This window comes from Chiloscyllium plagiosum, unplaced genomic scaffold (genome assembly GCF_037043375.1).
Source record: "Chiloscyllium plagiosum isolate Xiang-an unplaced genomic scaffold, Cpla_swu_hap1 HiC_scaffold_21, whole genome shotgun sequence".
NCBI lineage: Eukaryota > Metazoa > Chordata > Chondrichthyes > Orectolobiformes > Hemiscylliidae > Chiloscyllium > Chiloscyllium plagiosum.
This window is the reverse complement of record NW_028270159.1, coordinates 51,633,647-51,653,386: the sequence shown is the minus strand read 5'-3', so window position 1 is coordinate 51,653,386 and position 19,740 is coordinate 51,633,647. Positions and strand designations below refer to the sequence as shown.

Genomic DNA, 19,740 nt, shown 5'->3' with positions numbered 1-19,740 from the left:
GCCAAGGCTTTTCATGCCCCCTTCGAGCTCTTCCAAGTCCATTTTTCAGTTTTTTCCTGACTACCTTGTAACCCTCTACAGTCCTGTCTGATCCTTGCTTTCTCAACCCTAAGTAAGCTTCCTTCTTCCTCTTGACTAGATGTTCCATATCCCTCGTCACCCAAGGTTCCTTCACCCTACCATCCCTTCCTTGCCTCAGTGGGATAAACCTGTCCAACACTCGCAGCAAGTGCTCCATAAACAGCCTCCACTTTTCAGTCATGCATTTTCCTGAGAATATCTGTTCCCAATTTATGCTCCACAGTTTCTGTCTAATAGCATTGTACTTCCCCCTCTCCCAATTAAATACTTTCCCATACCACCTGGTCCTATCCCTCTCCATGACTATAGTAAAGGTCAGGGAGTTGTGATCACTATCACTGAAATGCTCTCCCAACAAGAGATCTGACACCTGACCTGGTTCATTGCCAAGCGCCAAATCCAGTCGGCCTATCTACATATTGAGTCAACAACCCCTCCTGGACACACCTGACAAAATCTGCTCCATCCAAACTATTTGTACGAAAGAGGTTCCAATCAATATTAGCGAAATTAAAGTCACCCATGACAACAATCCTGTTACTTCTGCACCTTTCCAAAATCTGCCTCTCAATCTTACTCCTCCGTGTCTCTGTTGCTATTGGGGGTCTAGAGAAAACTCCCAATAAAGTGACTGCTCCTTTCATGTTTCTGACTTCCATCCATAATGACTCAGTAAACAACCCCTCCTGGATGACCTCCCTTTCTGCAGTTGTTATACTATCCCTGATTAGCAATGTCACTCCCCCACCGCTTTTACATTTCTACTTTTGAAACATCTAACCCTGGAACATCCAACAACCATTCCTGTCCCTATGATATCCACGTCTCCGTAACGGCCGCAACATCGTAGCTCCAAGTACTGATTCATGCTCTAAGTTTAACACCCTTATTCCCGACACTTATTGCGTTAAAATAGACACATTTCAATGCATTGCGCTGACTGCAACTTTGCCCTATCATCTCTCTATCCTTCCTCACAGACTCTCTGCACGCTGTGTCTGCGTGTTCACCCATTCACCCCATTCTCTGATCCATAGCTCCATTTCCCATCCCCCTGCCAAACTAGTTTAAACTTTCCCAAAGAGATCTAGCAAAACTCCTGCCTCAGATATTGGTACCCCTCCAGTTCAGGTGCAACCCATCCTCCTTGTCCAAATCCCATCTTCCCCAGAAGGCAGTGTGATCATTCATGTCCTGCACAACTGCAGTGAAATCATGGATACACTACATACTGCAGTGATTTATACATGTGTTACACACCAAAGTGATCTCATGCACGCACTATACAACTGCAAAGATTAGATACATGTATTACAAGGCTGCAGCGTGGCCCTGCATGAACTGCTCAACTGCAGGGGTTCATTCAAATACTGCACAACTTCAGTGATCTCATGCACATACTGGACAGGCACCGCATGGTCATTTTTAACTGAAAAACCACATTGAGGCCATGCGTGAACTGCACAGCTGCATTGAGGGCATGCATATACTGCATGGCTGCAGTGATCTCATGTGTGTGCTGTACAGCTGCAGCTGAAGCAGATTGCAAGTCAATTTGCAGTGAGCTAACCCTGAGACTGACTACCAGCTGGACCCAGAAGATCTAGAACTGTCTACAAGCCAGTTGAAAACTGGGTAATACATAGATCCATTCAAAAGGAGGAAGCATAAAATCCTGAGGAAAATCGCTCCAATGAAGAAACATTTCATAAAATTTCACTTAAGACCAATCACATTCTGAATTCATTATTATGAACATAATTTGTCTATTTGTTCTAATCTGTTGCCTAGTTTCTTGGGGATAATGTGATCTGCAGGTGGACCTCCTACTCCCACATGAAGTACTAATATATAATATGTTAGATTAACATCTCGATATACAATATAGGCTGAGTCAACAGCCCCCACTGTAGCTTTTGTACAAACTACAAACAAAATCTTGTGGAGTGGCTCTGGAGGTTTTTATAGAGAATGTCAAGTTCCCAGCAAGAGATGTAAACAGGATAGGATCAACTGATACTTTGCTACGCAGCCTCTGATTTTCTGCCCATTTGTAATAATGAGGCAATTAGTACTGATAGGAAATAGACAGTAACTCTCTTCCCATTTTGACAGATTAAATCACTGGACAAACCAATCAGTTAATTGGGTTTTCCTTACCTTATCTGAATATATTGACATGCGTGTGGTCAAGCCAATGACAGGAATTCGGTAGAAGCCAGCTGTATAAGACACAGGAGTAGGGGTGAGGTGGTCACTTGGGCCGGGTGGGTGACTCACCAATATCGCGTAAACCTGGGAAGAAAGAACCACACACAGTGATGTGAAACATCCAGGAACTAACATTCCTCCAACATCAGAACACCAGTGCCTTGCAGAGTTCTCACCCTACCAAACTAAAAAAAAGCAGTAATCAGGGTCTCAGTCACTGTTCCTCCCCTCTCTGTCACCCATTTCATCAATTCTTCCCAATCCCCAGTTAGTAACATCCTTTCCCCATTGGCTGGCTCTCACCCCATCATTTACCCAGTTGTCAGTGCTACATTGCCCTTGCCCAATAATAGAATTATACTTCTCTCCCTTTTCCACTCCTCACTGTCAACTAAAATTACAGAGAATTTACAAAGAAATTTAATTTTACCTGCTTGGTCTCTGCCATTGTGAACCTATGCAAGACTCCTTCTACACAAATTACCTTTTCTTACCTGCCCGCTTTCTGTTTTCTCTCACACACACACACACACACACGTGTGTATCAAACCTCTGTTTAAATGCACTGATGCCGCCTGGTGTATTGACTCAAGTTGACAGCGAGTTGTACATTCCAGCCACCCTGTGTAAAAACGTTCCTCCAAAGCTACAGGCAATCGACAGGTGAATGTCCTACAAAGTTCTCCCCAGTTTTCTAACCATCATCCCTCAAACCATCTCACTGAAACAGATTGCCTAAATCTTAGGTGGCACGGTGGGTCAGTGGTTAGCACTGTTGCCTCACAGTGCCAGGGACCTGGGTTCGATCCCTGCCTCAGGTGATTGTCTGTATGGAGTTTGTACATTCTCCCCATGTCTGTGTGGGTTTCCTCCCATTGTCCAAAGGTGTGCAGGTCAGTTGAATTGGTCATGCTAAATTGCCCGTAGTGTTAGTGCATTAGCCAAATGGAAATGGGTCTAGGTGGGTGACTCTTCAGAGGTTTGGTGTGGACTTGTTGGGCTGAAGGGCCTGTTTCCACACTGTAGGGAATCTAATCTATTTGTAGGAGTTTGCTCAGCATAAATTGACTATAAAGTGAGTTGTCCAATAATCTTGAGAACTACTGTATAAATGCAAGTCTTTCTTTTGATCTTTTACACATGCACCTCATTCCGTGTTGCTTACAAGTTGAAACAATCTCTGCACAATCTGGTTGGGTATAACTGTTATGTCACGGGGTAAACCCCTTCGCTAATTTAAACCAGTCACACAGAAAAGCTAACCTCACCTCATAATCTGTAAAAATATGACTGACAAAGAACTACCAAAGCTGAAAAATGTGTTGCTGGAAAAGCGCAGCAGGTCAGGCAGCATCCAAGGAGCAGGAGAATCGACGTTTCGGGCATAAGCCCTTCTTCAGGAAAGGGCATTCCTGAAGAAGGGCTTATGCCCGAAACGTTGATTCTCCTGCTCCTTGGATGCTGCCTGACCTGCTGCGCTTTTCCAGCAACACATTTTTCAGCCCTGATCTCCAGCATCTGCAGTCCTCACTTTCTCCTAAAGAACCACCAAATCCCACTATTTAAAAAAAATTAACAATTTATTCTTTAATTCCAAGAGAAAAAGAGAAGACTAAACAACAACTATCTACACTGTAATCCTCCTTTGTCTAATCGATTTATCTGCTTCCCACTCTACAACAATATACCAATCCAATAAAATCCCCTGATAAGTTTTACAAAATAATTCAAAATTTCAAAACCAGCCAGCTGTCAGTCTTCCCTTTGTACTTTCCTCTGTAGATTTTCCTGAGTCGTCTTCGGTTTTCTGCTGCACAGATTCCATATGAAAAGAGAGTGTCTCTGTGGGCAGTCTACCTGTTGGTGCTCTCTGCCACTGTGGCTAACTGGTCAAAATGCTTGATTTTTATGGAAATGTGTTGCTGGAAAAGCGCAGCAGGTCAGGCAGCATCTAGGGAACAGGAGAATCGACGTTTCGGGCATTAGCCCTTCTTCAGGAATCATTCCTGAAGAAGGGCTAATGCCCGAAACGTCGATTCTCCTGTTCCCTAGATGCTGCCTGACCTGCTGCGCTTTTCCAGCAACACATTTCCATCTCTGATCTCCAGCATCTGCAGACCTCACTTTCTCCTGCTTGATTTTTTTACCCTACAACATCAGATTGTCTCATTGGTTTGATGTCATAAAAACAGTAAAATTCAAGTTCGATTGGATTTTGGTGTGTTGGGGCATAATTTAAACTAATTGACTGAATTCAAATTTGTTGTGTACCATTGCAACTCATCGCAGCTTTTTTTTCACATCTAAATGTTACATTTCTAAAATTTTCAGCACACCCTGTGCCTTTCTAGGGCCATGCCAGCTTTCACACTCTCTTAATGAGAAAGTACACATCTACAACTTCATAAAACAACATTCCACAAAAGTTAACATACAGTTGAGGGAATTAAGCAATCCCACAACCTACTGGATCAGATCCACGTTTTTCATTCCTACTGCTTTTTTAGTCCAAGGACATCCAGATCTCCCAAAACAGCAAATTTCAGTTTGTCATAATTTTAAAACTTATTTTGCTTTTATATTGTTCCTGCTAAAGTTAATAAGTGTATACTTTCCCCATTCTACTTTGCCTGCTATCTCCATCCTGTCTACTTGACCTACCTGTGTTCCACTTCACTCTCTATATCCTCCCCATGGGTTACAATCCCAATAAGATTTGTACCATCAGCAAACCCAGATGCAATATATTCATTCTTGCCATCTTAGTCATTAATATAGACAATAAATAGCAATAGTCTGTCAACCCAAAGCTGTCTCACTTATTCTAATCTCTGCTTCGTTTACATGATCTAGTCTTTAAGGCATGTCAAAGTTTTACTCCTAACTTTATGAGTCTTTCTCTTGTGCAATAACTACATGCGCACCAGCTTATTGAATGTTTTTTTTTGGAAATCCAAATATATTACATTCATTAGTCCACCTTTATCTACCCAGCTAAATTATAGGTGAATGTCTTACAAAGTGGTTGGAGCCAGGTGGACTTTGTTAACTATGAGATTTTTGATTGAGGTTGTTAACTTGGACAAATCAGGAAAGCCTTCGCTGACCAATATAGCCAGACAAAGAAAAAAGAGAAAAGAAAAAAAAACAGAAGAAGCACTACCGCAGTTAGGCGGTAGGGTGGGCGTAAGGAAAAAATATGTACATAACCAGAGGGAAAAACAATTAACCAGGAGAAGCATTGCTCACTCTGGGCTTTGCTTCCCATGGGTTTATTGGCCGCACGGGTGTCTTTTCTGATGGTGTAAATGTTAATGAAAGTTATTTTCACTTGGTGTTTTTCACCGTACCTTGCACCTACCCACACATAAACATGAGTGCTGAGGAATATGAGCACTACTGCTGTATGGCAATTGGGGATAAAAAAGAAAGAAAAAAAAATCGAGAAAAAAATAAATAACCAGGAGATTACAATTTCCTCAGTTGAGGACTGGTCTGAGCTGACTGACCACAGCCAATGTACTATGCACTAGTAAATAACGGGTGACTTGGTGACGGGACACCAGCCTCTGTGCAGTGATTTCAGTGGTGGTGGGAGAAAACAGGTTGGGCCTGAAGAACATTCGCATGCAACAGTTATCATGGAGTTGGGGTATGAATTTCTGGCGTCATGCCTCTACTTGGGAATCTTGACTCTCATTTGACCCCGCTGTCGAAGTATGTGGAAGGAGTGTCATACTCCTTCTGGGTCAGATGAAAAGCAATGAGTAATCCTTCTGACTGTGTGTGGACCCGCATTTTCGGTTGTAACTTTCCAGAGGCACCAGACACTAAAACCTTCCAAGAGTTGACAGAGTTGGTTAAGGAATATTACGACCCCAAACCTCCTCTAATCCTGAGATGCTATTGGTTCTATTCAGCATTTAGAGAACTGGTGGAATCCATATTGGGATTTTTCTCGAAGTTACAGTGATTGGCTGATGCATGTGATTTTGGGTTAACCCTGAATGAGATGCTGAGAGACCGTTTGGTCTGTGGGAATAACCATGTAACTATGGGGATTTTAAGCAACTGATAAACCACTTCCCGCAGCTGGGTAAATACCCGATCCCTTGCATTGAGGACTGTACGGAAAGTTGGTGGAGGGGCTGTCCATGACGAAGCTGGACATGACCAACGTCTACCTGAACCTGCGACTACATTGAGGATCCCAGAAGTAAGCTACAGTTGTAACCTATAATAGTTTATATCAATATAGACTGCTATTCAGGGTATCATCAGCCTGTACTCCTTTTCAGTGGATCCTGGAGAACATTTTACAAGGGCTACCCAACGTTGCCATTTATCTGAATGACACACTAATAACAGGGAAGACCAATAAAGATCACTTGGAGAACCTGGATGTAGTGCTTAAAGGTTTCCCCCAGGCGGATGTATGCCTTAGAATGGAAAAATTGTATTCCATGAGCCAAAGTGGTTTACTTGGGTGACAGAATTGACAAAACCTGGTTACATTCATTTGAAGAGAAAGTGACTGCGATCAAAAGAGCTTTGATCACTCCCACATCTGTACCTGAGCTTTCCTTGGGTTGGTGAATTCACATGTAACCTGGCCTCATCATGGCACCCGTATACCTGCTATTGCAAAAGGGTCAGCCTTGGCAATGGTTACAAAGCCAAGAAGCAGCCTTTAGGGAAGTGAAAAAGCAGCTATCATCATCTAAGGTGTTGGTCCACTATGATCCGAAGCGTGAAATAGTGCTGACATGCCCGTACGGTATTGGGGTACTGTTGGCTCACCAGTGGCCACAAGGACAGGAATGCCCAATAGCGTATGCTTCCCGGACTTTGACTGATACCGAATGCAAGTATGCTCAGATAGACGAGGAAGGTTCGGTGGTTATCTTTGATGTAAGGAAGTGTAGTGTTTGGAACAAAGTGGACCTCTTTAACTACGAGGCTCTTGATTTGGGTTGTTAACCTGGGCCAATCAAGAAAGCCTTGGCTCACCATATAACCAGGAGATTTATGTTAGAGTCTGGGTGTCTTGGAGAAGGAGCACGCAGTCTCCACCAACACCCTGGAGGTGTTCAGGGAGAGGTGGGCGCCGCAGGGAGTGGAGTGCATTATTTCCCCCTCCAACTCTATTTTGATTTAGTCCCTACCCTCCCCTTCACTGTTTTGATCACACAGCACTGCCCTTTGATGTGAAGGGCAGTGTTTGTCACTGGCCACTCGGGCGTTTTCCTATCTTCCTGGTGGTGGAATTTGAATAAAGATTCGTGCACCTTGTGTCTCTCACTGTGTCTCACACCTGCACACACACACACCATGGGTGCTGGGGATAAAATAAGCACTACCGCACTTAGGCGGTAGTGTGGGGGGAAAAAAAAGAAAAAAAAAAAATAAATAAATAAACAGGAGTGTCAACATGATGTTCTGGCTTAGTTGGTTAAAGTACTAGCTTGGTAAACAGTGAAATTTGGGGTTCAAAAAAAAAAAAAAAAAAAAAAAAATAACCAGGAGATTTATGTTAGAGTCTGGGTGTCTTGGAGAAGGAGCACGCAGTCTCCACCAACACCCTGGAGGTGTTCAGGGAGAGGTGGGCGCCGCAGGGAGTGGAGTGCATTATTTCCCCCTCCAACTCTATTTTGATTTAGTCCCTACCCTCCCCTTCACTGTTTTGATCACACAGCACTGCCCTTTGATGTGAAGGGCAGTGTTTGTCACTGGCCACTCGGGCGTTTTCCTATCTTCCTGGTGGTGGAATTTGAATAAAGATTCGTGCACCTTGTGTCTCTCACTGTGTCTCACACCTGCACACACACACCATGGGTGCTGGGGATAAAATAAGCACTACCGCACTTAGGTGGTAGTGTGGGGGTTAAAATAAAAAAAAAGAAAAAAAAAATATATAACCAGGAGATAAACTGGGATTTGAGGTTTGTCCTCCTCTCCCTGTAAATTGGAAAAAAGAAAAAAAAAAAAAAATAACTAGGAGATTTATGTTAGAGTCTGGATGTCTTGGAGAAGGAGCACGCAGTCTCCACCAACACCCTGGAGTTGTTCAGGGAGAGGTGGGTGCCGCAGGGAGTGGAGTGCATTATTTCCCCCTCCAACTCTATTTTGATTTAGTCCCTACCCTCCCCTTCACTGTTTTGATCACACAGCACTGCCCTTTGATGTGAAGGGCAGTGTTTGTCACTGGCCACCCGGGTATTTTCCTATCTTCCTGGTGGTGGAAATTGAATAAAGATTCGTGCACTTTGTGTCTTTCACTATGTCTCACACCTGCACACACACACACCATGGGTGCTGGGGATAAAATAAGCACTACCGCACTTAGGTGGTAGTGTGGGGGTTAAGATTAAAAAAAAAAACCAGGAGAAAGGACAGTGTTTGTCACTGGCCACCCGGGTGTTTTCCTATCTTCCTGGTGGTGGAAATTGAATAAAGATTGGTGCACTTTGTGTCTTCCACTGTGTCTCACACCTGCACACACACACCATGGGTGCTGGGGATAAAAAAAAAATAACCAGGAGATTTATGTTAGAGTCTGGGTGTCTTGGAGAAGGAGCACGCAGTCTCCACCAACACCCTGGAGTTGTTCAGGGAGAGGTGGGCGCCGCAGGGAGTGGAGTGCATCATTTCTCCCTCCAACTCTATTTTGATTTAGTCCCTACCCTCCCCTTCACTGTTTTGATCACACAGCACTGTCCCTTGATGTGAAGGGCAGTGTTTGTCACTGGCCACCCGGGTATTTTCCTATCTTCCTGGTGGTGGAAATTGAATAAAGATTCGTGCACTTTGTGTCTTTCACTGTGTCTCACACCTGCACACACACACACACCATGGGTGCTGGGGATAAAATAAGCACTACCGCACTTAGGTGGTAGTGTGGGGGTTAAAAAAAAAGAGAAAAAAAAAATAAACAGGAGAAAAAAATAATAATAAATAAATAAATGTTGTTTCTTCACTGGCCACCCGGGTGAAAAGAAAAAAAAGAAAAAAAAAAATTAACCAGGAGATTTATGTTAGAGTCTGGATGTCTTGGAGAAGGAGCACGCAGTCTCCACCAACACCCTGGAGGTGTTCAGGGAGAGGTGGGTGCCGCAGGGAGTGGAGTGCATCATTTCCCCCTCCAACTCTATTTTGATTTAATCCCTGCCCTCCCCTTCACTGTTTGATCACACAGCATTGCCCTTTGATGTGAAGGGCAGTGTTTGTCATTGGCCACTCGGGTGTTTCCTTTCTTCCTGGTGGTGGAAACTGAGTAAAGATTCATGCACCTTGTGTCTTTCACTGTGTCTCACACCTGCACACACACACAACATGGGTGCTGGGGAAAAAAATAAGCACTACGGGGGTAAAAAGAAAAGAAACAAAAGAGAAAAAAAAAGAAAAAGAAAAAAATAACCAGGAGATTTACGTTAGAGCCCGGGTCTCCTTGGAGAAGGAGCACGTGGTGTCCACCAACACCCTGGAGCTGTTCAGGGAGAGGTGGGCGCCACAGGGACTGGAGTGCATTATCTGTGGGGGTGGGGTTTGGGGGGAGGTAGCTGGGAAAGCGATAGGTAGATGGGGTAAGGGAGAAGGTGATAGATCAGAGGGGGCAGTGGTGGACGGGTCCGGAGGTGGAGGCTTGGAACTGGATAATGTGGGGGAAGGGGAAATGAGGAAGCCTCCATTTATCCCATGTGGTTGTGGGGTTCAAAGGTGGAATATGAGGTGTTCCTCCTCCAGGCTTCAGGTGATAACAGTTTGGCAGTGGAGGAGGCTCAGGACCTGCATGTCCTTGAGAAATGTATCAGCCATGATTGAATGGTGGAGCAGACTCGATGGGCAGAATGGCCAAATTATGCTCCAATATCTTATGTTCTTTAAACTCCAATAAATTAGTTAACCATGACTTCCCTTTGACAAAACCATGCAGACTCTGCCTTATCACCTTGAACATATCCAAGTGCCCTGTTTTAATGTCTTTAATAGTAACTTCTAACATTTTGTTCAGATGTCACTGGCCACTCGGGTATTTCCTTTCTTCCTGACAGATGTTCAGCTAACTGGCCTGTAGTTTCCTGCTTTCTGCTGCCTTCTCTTTTTGAATAAAGGAATCGTCAAAAATGGAAGCAGATTGGCCAAACTCTATTTCCCTTTCATAAAACAAAGTTATGTCGGCTGTGCATGGTTATGAGTTTCAAAATATATTGCTAACATTTGATCAATAATGTATTCCAACATATTCTCAATGACTGATATCAGCCTGATTGATCCATCATTCCCTACGTCCCTTTCCCTACTTTTTTCAGGAACAGGACATTTGCTAACTTCCAATCTACTGATACCAGTTCAGAATCTGGAAAATGTTGCAAGGTCAGACCCTGTGCTCAGTGTCTCCGTCGGCCCATTGTTTTATTACCCTGGAATGTAGGCATCAGTTCCAGCTGTTTGGTAAGCTTCTATTTTTGAGTTCCTCACTATCAATCATCCCTCAGTTCCCCACTAATTTTGGTATTGTTTTTGTGCCTTCTTCTAAGAAATAGAAAATAAAAGAGAGTAAAGATAGTGTTATCACTGGCCCATCAGTCTGTTCCCTTATTAGAGACAAACAATTGGTGGTGGATTAACTTGAAGATCACCATGCCTCATGTGATCAGACAGGTTGAGAAGGAGACCCCTTCATGGTAACCTCAGCTGCTGTGGGAACTGAACCCATGCAATTTCCACCTCCCAGCACTTAAAAACAGCTGTCTAGCCAACTGAGCTAACCACCCCTCAATAACAGAGGCATGGGCCGTGATGAGTGTTTTAGATTATTGGGCAAATTTTAGAGGGAATGTGAGGAAATGTTTTTTGAACAGCAAGTGACAAGAGTCTGGACCATGCAATGCCAAGGCCGATGAGGCTTTGGGCTAAGTGCTAGACAACGGGATTCGAATAATTATGTGCTTGTTTTTGACTGGTGCAGACTCGATGGACTGAATCGGGTGTTTTCTGCACTGTAGACCTCTAAAAAGATTAGGGAAGTCAAGGTCTCGAGATACAGGCTGTGATGAGGTCAGGGGATCCAGGGGATGGGCTGTGATCAGTTCGGGGGGGCCGGGGATAGGCTGTGACGGGGTCAGGGGGTCGGGGGTCAGGGGATGGGCTGTGTGGGGTCAGGGGGTTGGGGATGGGCTGTGATGGGGTCAGGGGATGGGCTGTGATCAGATCAGGGGTCAGAGCGTCAGGGGATTGGTTGTGATGGGGTGAGGTCATGGGCTGTGATGGGGTCAGGGTTGGGGAAGGGGCTGCGATGGGGTCAGTGTTGGGGGATGATCCATGATGGAGTCAGGGATCAGGGGATGTGCCATGATGGGGTTGGGGGTCAGGGGATGGGTTGTGATGGGGTCAGGTGGTTGGGCTGTGATGAGGTCATGGACTATGATGGAATCAGGGGATTGGGGGATGGGCCGTGATGGGATCGGGTGTTGAGGGTTGGGATGTGCTGTGATGAGGGCAATTTCCTATGAGCCAAAATGATTTCTTTTTGGGCTTGACTTTTTCCATTATGTGGCAGCAACAGATAAATGAATCTGGACTGGGAGGTCTGCACTGTATCAGCAGCACTCAGTTACATCCTCATGAAATGGCTCAGATTTCTGAGGTTTGGAATATTGCAGTAAAATTGCTTATAATATAATTTGGTTAAAGTACCATTTAATATCAGAAGGTTGATCCACTCAAGAGGCCCATTAGGTCAATAATACTATCAACAAAAGGTTGCAATTACAGACAAAGGAGGAGCCCGATCTGTGAGACATGCGAACCTGCAATACTCACGCAAATACTTTTATCAATTTGTGTGGGGTCAGCCCTCTACACAAGCAGCACTCCTCCAAATCAAATGTTCCAGGAACCTAACTATAGGAAATATATGAACTATTTTCAACATGTAAGCTGATCCTGCCCGGAATCTGCTCTCTGAAGAAAATGTACAGCCATTAAATCTGACCAGCTGGTGCCTCCACTGCTAACTATGGGATATTTGTTGCAAATATCTCTGTTTTGGCTCCATAACCTAAAGAAGACTTTCCCAATAACGCATGGTTGGCTTCAGTGGGAAGGGGAAGTTCAGGAAACAAATGCAGAAACAACTATTCAGAATCTGAAAAGAGAAATGGCAAGTGTGTATTTTTGTGAAAAGACCAAATTGAAACCTGAGAAAAATGTTTGATGGGATTTACAGAATATTTCCAGTATTTCAGATTCTACCGTGTTCTTTGCATTTCAGCGACATTGACATGACAACATAAAGAAAAGAAATAGTCATTGCAGGATTCAGCCATCACTGCCAATAAAGGATCAGAGAAGGGATCCTATGTGTGTATGTTTGTTAGTTGTTGTACCTATCTATGTACACATGGTGGTATACGATGCAGATAGATGTCGACATCAGTATATGATGTTATTCAATCTGTGTGGTCTGTAAAAAATGCACAATTACACTTCAGTACAGCACATCAGAAGGCTCACTCAGTGTCAGTTAACAGCTTCCTGAAGAAATTTTTTTTATTCCCTTATGAACTTGGTCAGAATTTATTTTCCTACCCCTCATTGGCCTAAGAGTCAGGCACACTGCTATGTGTCTGCAGTCGCATGTAGGTCAGACTGGGTAGGGACAGCAGATTTCCATCCTACAGAGAGCAAAATGATTTTTTTTACAACAATTGAATGCAGTTACATGGTTGCCATTGGCTAGTTTTTTTATTCTAGATTTTTAATTAAATTTAAATTTCATGAACTGCCAATGTGTGGTTCAAACCAATGTGCCCAGGACTTAGGTCTGGGGCACTCTATTACTGAATCATTGAATCCCTACAATGTGGAAGCAGGCTTTTTGGCCCATCGATTCCACACTGAGCCTCTGTGGAGCATCCCACCCAGCATCACCCCCTCCCCTATCCCTGTAACCCTGCATTTCCCATAGTCAATCCACCTAACCTGCACATCTTTGGATGTGGGAGGAAACCAGAGCACCCAGAGGAAACCCACACAAACACAGGGAGAACGTGCAAACTCCACACAGTTGCTCTAGGGTGGAATTGAACCCAGGTCATACAGTCATAGAGATGTACAGCATGGAAACAGACCCTTCGGTCCAACCCATCCATGTCGACCAGACATCCCAACCCAATCTAGTCCCACCTGCCAGCACCCGGCCCATATCCCTCCAAACCCTTCCTATTCACATACCCATCCAAATGCCTAATAAATGTTGTAATTGTACCAGCCTCCACCACTTCCTCTGGCAGCTCATTCCATACACGTAACACCCTCTGCGTAAAAAAGTTGCCCCTTAGGTCTCTTTTATATCTTTCCCCTCTCGCCCTAAACCTATGCCGTCTAGTTCTGAACTCCCTGACACCAAGGAAAATACTTTGTCTATTTATCCCTCCATGTCCCTCATGATTTTGTAAACCTCTATAAGGTCACCACTCAGCCTCTGACGCTCCAAGGAAAACAGCCCCAGCCTGTTCAGAGTCCCTGTCACTGTGAGGCAACAGTGCTAACCAGTGAGTCACCATGCCATCCCCACCCCCCCCATCATCCAAAGACAGTACCACTACGCCATTAGATCCCCTAGAAAAGCATTTACTTAATATTTCACAGCATGAGCAGATCTGAGTATACTGCAGAATCCAGAAATAGCATCATACAATTTGCAAATATAAAACTGAACTGAGGCAATCAGATCTGCTTTAAGCCATGGAACTAGGTATGCATAGCTCCAAGCTACTGTAATATGTCTGGCATGGAGGTCAAAAAAGGCAGAGTTTATTCAACACTGTCCCGAACTGGTGCCAATTTGTCTCTGTTTCCTGAAAGCTGCAAAAGGTCTTGTATTTCTCATCTGTAATGAAGTCTGGGGGCTGAGCCTATCATGTCTCCTCAAACACACGCTGAGACTAACTAGCTCCTGCCACCTTTCAATGGCAGTGCTGCATGATTATTATTTATAGAAAAACTGAAGATGTCCCAGAAAATAATAAGCCTCCTTTTCCTTCTTGTCTTCTGCCAAGTACTACCATACTGCATGCATAAATTAAACACATTTAACAAAGAGACAAAGAGAAACACCTTGTGTTTAAAATCAGCCACAACGATTTTTATGCAGCCATCACAGCACACATTCTGCAGCAAAACCATCCAATAAGCTGCCAAAGGATGATTCAACATTTTCCTAAAGCACCACGTGGGCGGCACAGTGGCACAGTGGTTAGCACTGCTGCCTCACAGCGCCAGAGATCCGGGTTCAATTCCCGCCTCAGGCGACTGACTGTGTGGAGTTTGCACATTCTCCCCGTGTCTGCGTGGGTTTCCTCCGGGTGCTCCGGTTTCCTTCCACAGTCCAAAAACGTGCAGGTTAGGTGAATTGGCCATGCTAAATTGCCCGTAGTGTTAGGAGTAGGGGAATGGGTCTGGGTGGGTTGCGCTTCGGCGGGTCGGTGTGGACTTGTTGGGCTGAAGGGCCTATTTCCACACTGTAAGTAATCTAATCTAAATTACAATGGGATTGTGAGTAATTGGAAGTATATAGTAAACTACTACAGAAAATTGAATAAAGATTCGTGCACTTTGTGTCTCTCACTGTGTCTCACACCTGTGCATACACACACCATGGGTGCTGGGGAAAAAATAAGCACTACCGCAGTTAGGCGGTAGAGTGGGGGTTAAATAAAAGAAAAAGAGAGAAAAAAAACAGGATTGTCAGGGGTTCTGATAAAAAAAAACTACTACTGAATCAGCATAGTTTTGTAAGGGGAGATCATGCCTGACAAAGCTGTTAGAATTCTTTGAGGAGGTAACGCACAAGTTAGACAAAGGGCAGCAGTGGAGGTGACCTATATGGATTTCTAAAAGGCTTTGACAAGGTGCTGCATCGGAGGCTGCTAAATAAGATAAGACCCCCGTATGAGAGGCTTGGTATGGGAATGGATTAGGGTAACTGGCAGAAGGCAGAGAGTGCGGATAAAGGGGTCTTTTTCAGGATGGCAGCCAGTGACTAGTGGAGTTCTACAGGAGTCAGTGTTGGGATCACAACTATTCACATTATACATCAATGACCTAAACAAAGTAACTGAGGGCTTGTTGCTCAGTGTGATGCAAAGGTAGATGGAGGGACAGGTAATGCTGAGGAAGTAGAGAAGCTGTCGAAGGATTTGGACGGTCAGGAGAGTGGGCAAAGAAGTGGCAGATGGAATAAAATGTGGGGTAGTGTGAGATTGTGCACTTTGGTAGGAAGAATAGAGGCATAGACTATTATCTAAATGGGGAAAGGCTTCAGAAATTTGAAGCAAAGGGTCTTAGGACTCCGAGTTTGGGATTCTCTTAAGGTTAACATGCAAGTTCAATTGGCAGTTAGGAAGGCAAGTGTGCAGTGTTACCATTCATTTCAACAGGGCTAGAACACAAGAGCAGAAATGTATTGCTGAGGCTGCATAAGACTCTGGTCACACTGCATTTGGAATATTGTCAGTAGTTCTGGACCCATATATAAGGAAGGATGTGCTGACCTTAGAGGGGGTCCAGAGGCAGTTTGCAAGAATGATTCCGGGAATGAAGGGCTTGTCATGTGAAAAGAAGTTGAAGATCTGGATCTGTACTTGCTGGAGTTTAAAAGGATGAGGAGGAATCTCATTGAAACTTATAGCTAACTGAAAGACCTGAATAGAATGGATGTGGAGAAAATGTTTCCACTATGAGGAGAGTCTAGGACCCAATGGCACAGACTCAGAATGAAAGAACAGCCATGGAAAACATGAGATAAGGAGGAATGGGTGATCTGTGCAACTCATAGCCGCAGTGAGCTTTGGAAGGCAAGTCATTGAGTGTATTTAAGACAGAGATAGATAGGTTATTGGTTAAAAAGGAGATAAAAGGTTTTAGGGAGAAGACAGAAGAACAGGGTTGAGCCACAATTGAATGGTGGAGCAGACTAGATAGCCTGAGTGTCCTAATTCAGCTACTATTTCTTTGGTCCTGTGGTGGTCACATGATAGTCATATGGTGTTCTTTTGGCTGCCTCGCCAATGTATTTCAGTGGCTGTAAAGTGCTTTGGGACATTTTGAAGTTTTACAAGGTGTGCAGGAAGGGGGAATAGGGAATGGTTGGAAATTGGTAATGGCATCCAGTGGCACACCCTGAAGCCATGAGGACATGGTTTCAAATTGCATCAAGGCAGCTGGTGGAATTTGAGTTCATTTAACAAATCGGAAAGCTGAGTTCAGTCATGGTGACCATGACAACTATCAACAATTATTGTACCAACCCATCTGGATCATTAATGTCTTTGAAAAAAGGAAATCTACCATCCTCACCCAGTCTGACCTATAAATAAGTCCAGACCCATAGCAATGTGTTAACTGTCTGAAATAGCTGAGGAAATCACTCAGTTCAACGGCGATTAGGATGGGCAACAAATGTTGGAATTCCTGGTGATGACCATATGCCAGGGTGCAAATCAAAACCTATGGAAATGCAAGAGTCTCTGTCTCCTATTGATCTTCACAATGGGAAGCTGCTACATATCTGTGTAAGAAGCCTAATTCTGGGGAAGTGAGCATGAAATCTTGGGGAGTAGTCCAGTGCTCAACTGTCCAAACTGCTGTCCTTCAAATGTGATGCTCAGTCAACATCCCATCTTCCATCTCAGATTGATGCAGAAGATCCCATGGATTAGGTGTCTCAGGTATCCTGACCAATAAATGTCCTTCAGCCACCATCCCTCAAACATGACATATGACATTGATCCTTGTGGGAGCTTGCTGTGCACAAATTTGGCTGCTTCAATTCCTACACAGTGACCATGCCTCAATGATTCTATATTGGCTGTAAAACGTTTGGAACAGTCTGAAGTGATGATGGATATTCTGTCTCTTCCTTTTAATCTGGTGAATGCTCTTCATGGGTGGAATGCTAGAAGAGCCCCTGTACTCTGCTCTGCGCCGAAAAACCTTTACAACATCCAGCAGCAAGCGTGCGGAGGTTCAGTAGTTAGTAAGAGGCTTAGCAATATATGTCTGGCTGCAGGGAGCATTCATTCTCCATGCAGTAGAGTGTGGGTGGACTCTGGCTGCTTCCAATTCAATAGCTGCTCTCAGCCACAGGAAGCAATGAGGTACCAGACACCTCTCCAGAGAGGTACCCAGAACAGGAAGGGTTCCTCAGAGAGCAGAGTCCTGTCTTTCATCTCCCTGGCACATAAGACGGTTATCATAAAAGAGCAAACATTATCAAGAAAATGTCAATATAAAAAAGAAAAGAAATATGAGTTAGTATTGCAGCTTTAAGGTATGGCTCAAAGGTATCCTAAGCTTTGCAAGCTAGAATGGGGATAACGTTCTTCGTGCTAACTCAGTAGCAATCAGACTTGACAGTGTCCTATCAGAGTCTCACCACACCAGCCTCTTTCTTCTACTCTGAGCACTCACCCTCCCCTCAACTGCAATGTCATTTCTAAAGCTGCCTGGCTATTGCATCGGTGCCATCAGACTCACAATAGGCAATATATTGATTTTTCAATTTTATATTGTGCATAGCCTGGCCTCTACCTAACTCTCTCCTTCTGTAATATACTTATGCTCATCTAATTCTGGACACAATGCTGAGACTTTCAGAGACAGAGAAGCTGAGGTAAGCTGAGGTAGTTGGCAATGCAGTGAAGATGGAGATCAGTGTGTTCCCATTCTTTTCATCCATCATTGCTGCTGATGTGTTTTCAGTTACAAGATGACAGTCTCTGGAATTCCCTTCCAAAACCTCTCTGCCTGGCTACCTCTTGATGCTCCTTTAAGCTGCACCTTTACTTGTTTGACATGACTTTTGGTCTTATCCTAATGGTTCCTTCAATGGTTTAGTGTCAATACTTACCTGATAGTGACCTTCACAATGTTAAATAAATCGATAGTGAAGAACACTATTCCTGTTTTTCAATTCTCCTTCCCCATAGTTTGTCCATCCCATGCATCAGCAAGAACTTTTAACCTAATTTCACATCACACACCTTCTGTCTCTACCTTATTCACTCTGCCACATTCCGTCATTATCAATGTTTTGTAACCCACCTCAACATTGATTTTTCCAATATTCCCTCAAATTTCTCCTTATCCATAACTCAGCTGCCCCAATCCCTGACTCACACTCTCTTTTGTCACCCCAATTCCATTTGGGGTCTCTTGGTCCCAATTCTTTACATTTAATTTGTTTTTAACTCCTCGTATTTAAATGAATTGCTTTTTCCTCCAGTGCATTATCTTTCTCCTTCACTGCTGACCCACACCCTCCCAACATCTCTCCTCAAACACGTAATCCCCTGAATCTGGTCATGTCAAATTCATCAGTGTCCATGCTGACAAATTGCTAATGGACGACTGGGGTAAGTATTTCTGATTGTTACTCAGTGCCAGTAAGTGCTGCCATTAAATAGAGTACAAGTAAACGTTTCTAGTTAGTGCTCACTGTTAGTAAATGGTACCAATTGGTAATTAGTACAGCTAATACCACCAACTGGCAAATTGTGCTGCTTAATAGCTGGCATGAGTAAATGGTAACTGACTTAAATCTCAGTGCCAGTAAATGTTGCTGGTTAACGACCAATTCTAGTAAATCGTGCTAGTAAACTAGTAAATGATGCTGGTTTTCGTACTGAATAATACTTCCAATCATTCGTCAAGACTAGTAAATATTACTGCTCAGTACTCAAGGTTAGTATAAGGTTGCTACAGAATGCTCAGTCCTAGTTAACACTCTGGTTAGTGATAGTCAATAGCGAGAGCAGACTGCCACCTTTACCTGACTGCTGATCAGGTCTTCACACACTGCCAGGGCCATCTGGATAGCGTTGGGTTTGTGAGTGACCGCCGTGGCATTGAGTTGGATTTTGTAGGTTCCGTGTTTCCGGTTCGCCTGCGCCACCGCCTCCCTGAAGATATTCTCCGTCTTCTTGGTGCTCAGCACCGCGCCGATGTTCACCACTTTGGGCGCTGCTTGGCTCTGGAGGGGGAACACGGCGAGGAAGCCGAGCAGCAGCCGGATCAGACGGTCCATGCTGTCTGCAGCGCCGGAGCTCCTGGATCTCCCTGTCCGGCCACTGGAGCCCGCAGCCCTCTGGCCACTCCGGCTGCAGGGGATAGCAGGGGACAGGAGCGTGACTCCCTGCCCGGCTGCTGGATGGTGGATGGAGGATGGATGCTCCTTGCCCTTCTCTTCCCCCCCCCCCCTCCTCCTCTCCTCTCTCTCTCTCTGTGTGTCCCTCTCCCTGCCTGAGCTTGCTGCAATGCTGTAGCCTGCTCCTGTATCATTGGTGCTGATGCTGCTGAACTCTCTATTCTCATTGGTCCTGCCGCTTCTCATTGCCAGCTCCTGTGTTATTGGCCGCATCTTTCCCCAGTCCCCAGCTTCCCGCC

General features: G+C 44.5%; 1 protein-coding gene across 8 annotated transcripts in view; it reads right to left on the bottom strand.

Annotated features, from left to right (window-relative positions):
• Positions 1 to 19,534, bottom strand: part of grin1a (glutamate receptor, ionotropic, N-methyl D-aspartate 1a) — a 189,706-nt gene extending 170,172 nt beyond the window's left edge. For all 8 annotated transcript variants that reach the window (XR_015760745.1, XM_087998561.1, XM_087998566.1 and 5 more), the window contains exons 1-2: positions 19,127 to 19,534; positions 2,242 to 2,376 (exon numbers count right to left, since the gene is read on the bottom strand). Coding sequence is in view for 7 of the 8 variants with exons in the window: in XM_087998561.1 (XP_087854687.1) it covers positions 2,242 to 2,376; positions 19,127 to 19,381 (390 nt within the window). In the remaining variant the exon portion in view is untranslated. The remainder of the gene's footprint in view (positions 1 to 2,241; positions 2,377 to 19,126) is intronic.
• Positions 19,535 to 19,740: the final 206 nt, after the last annotated feature.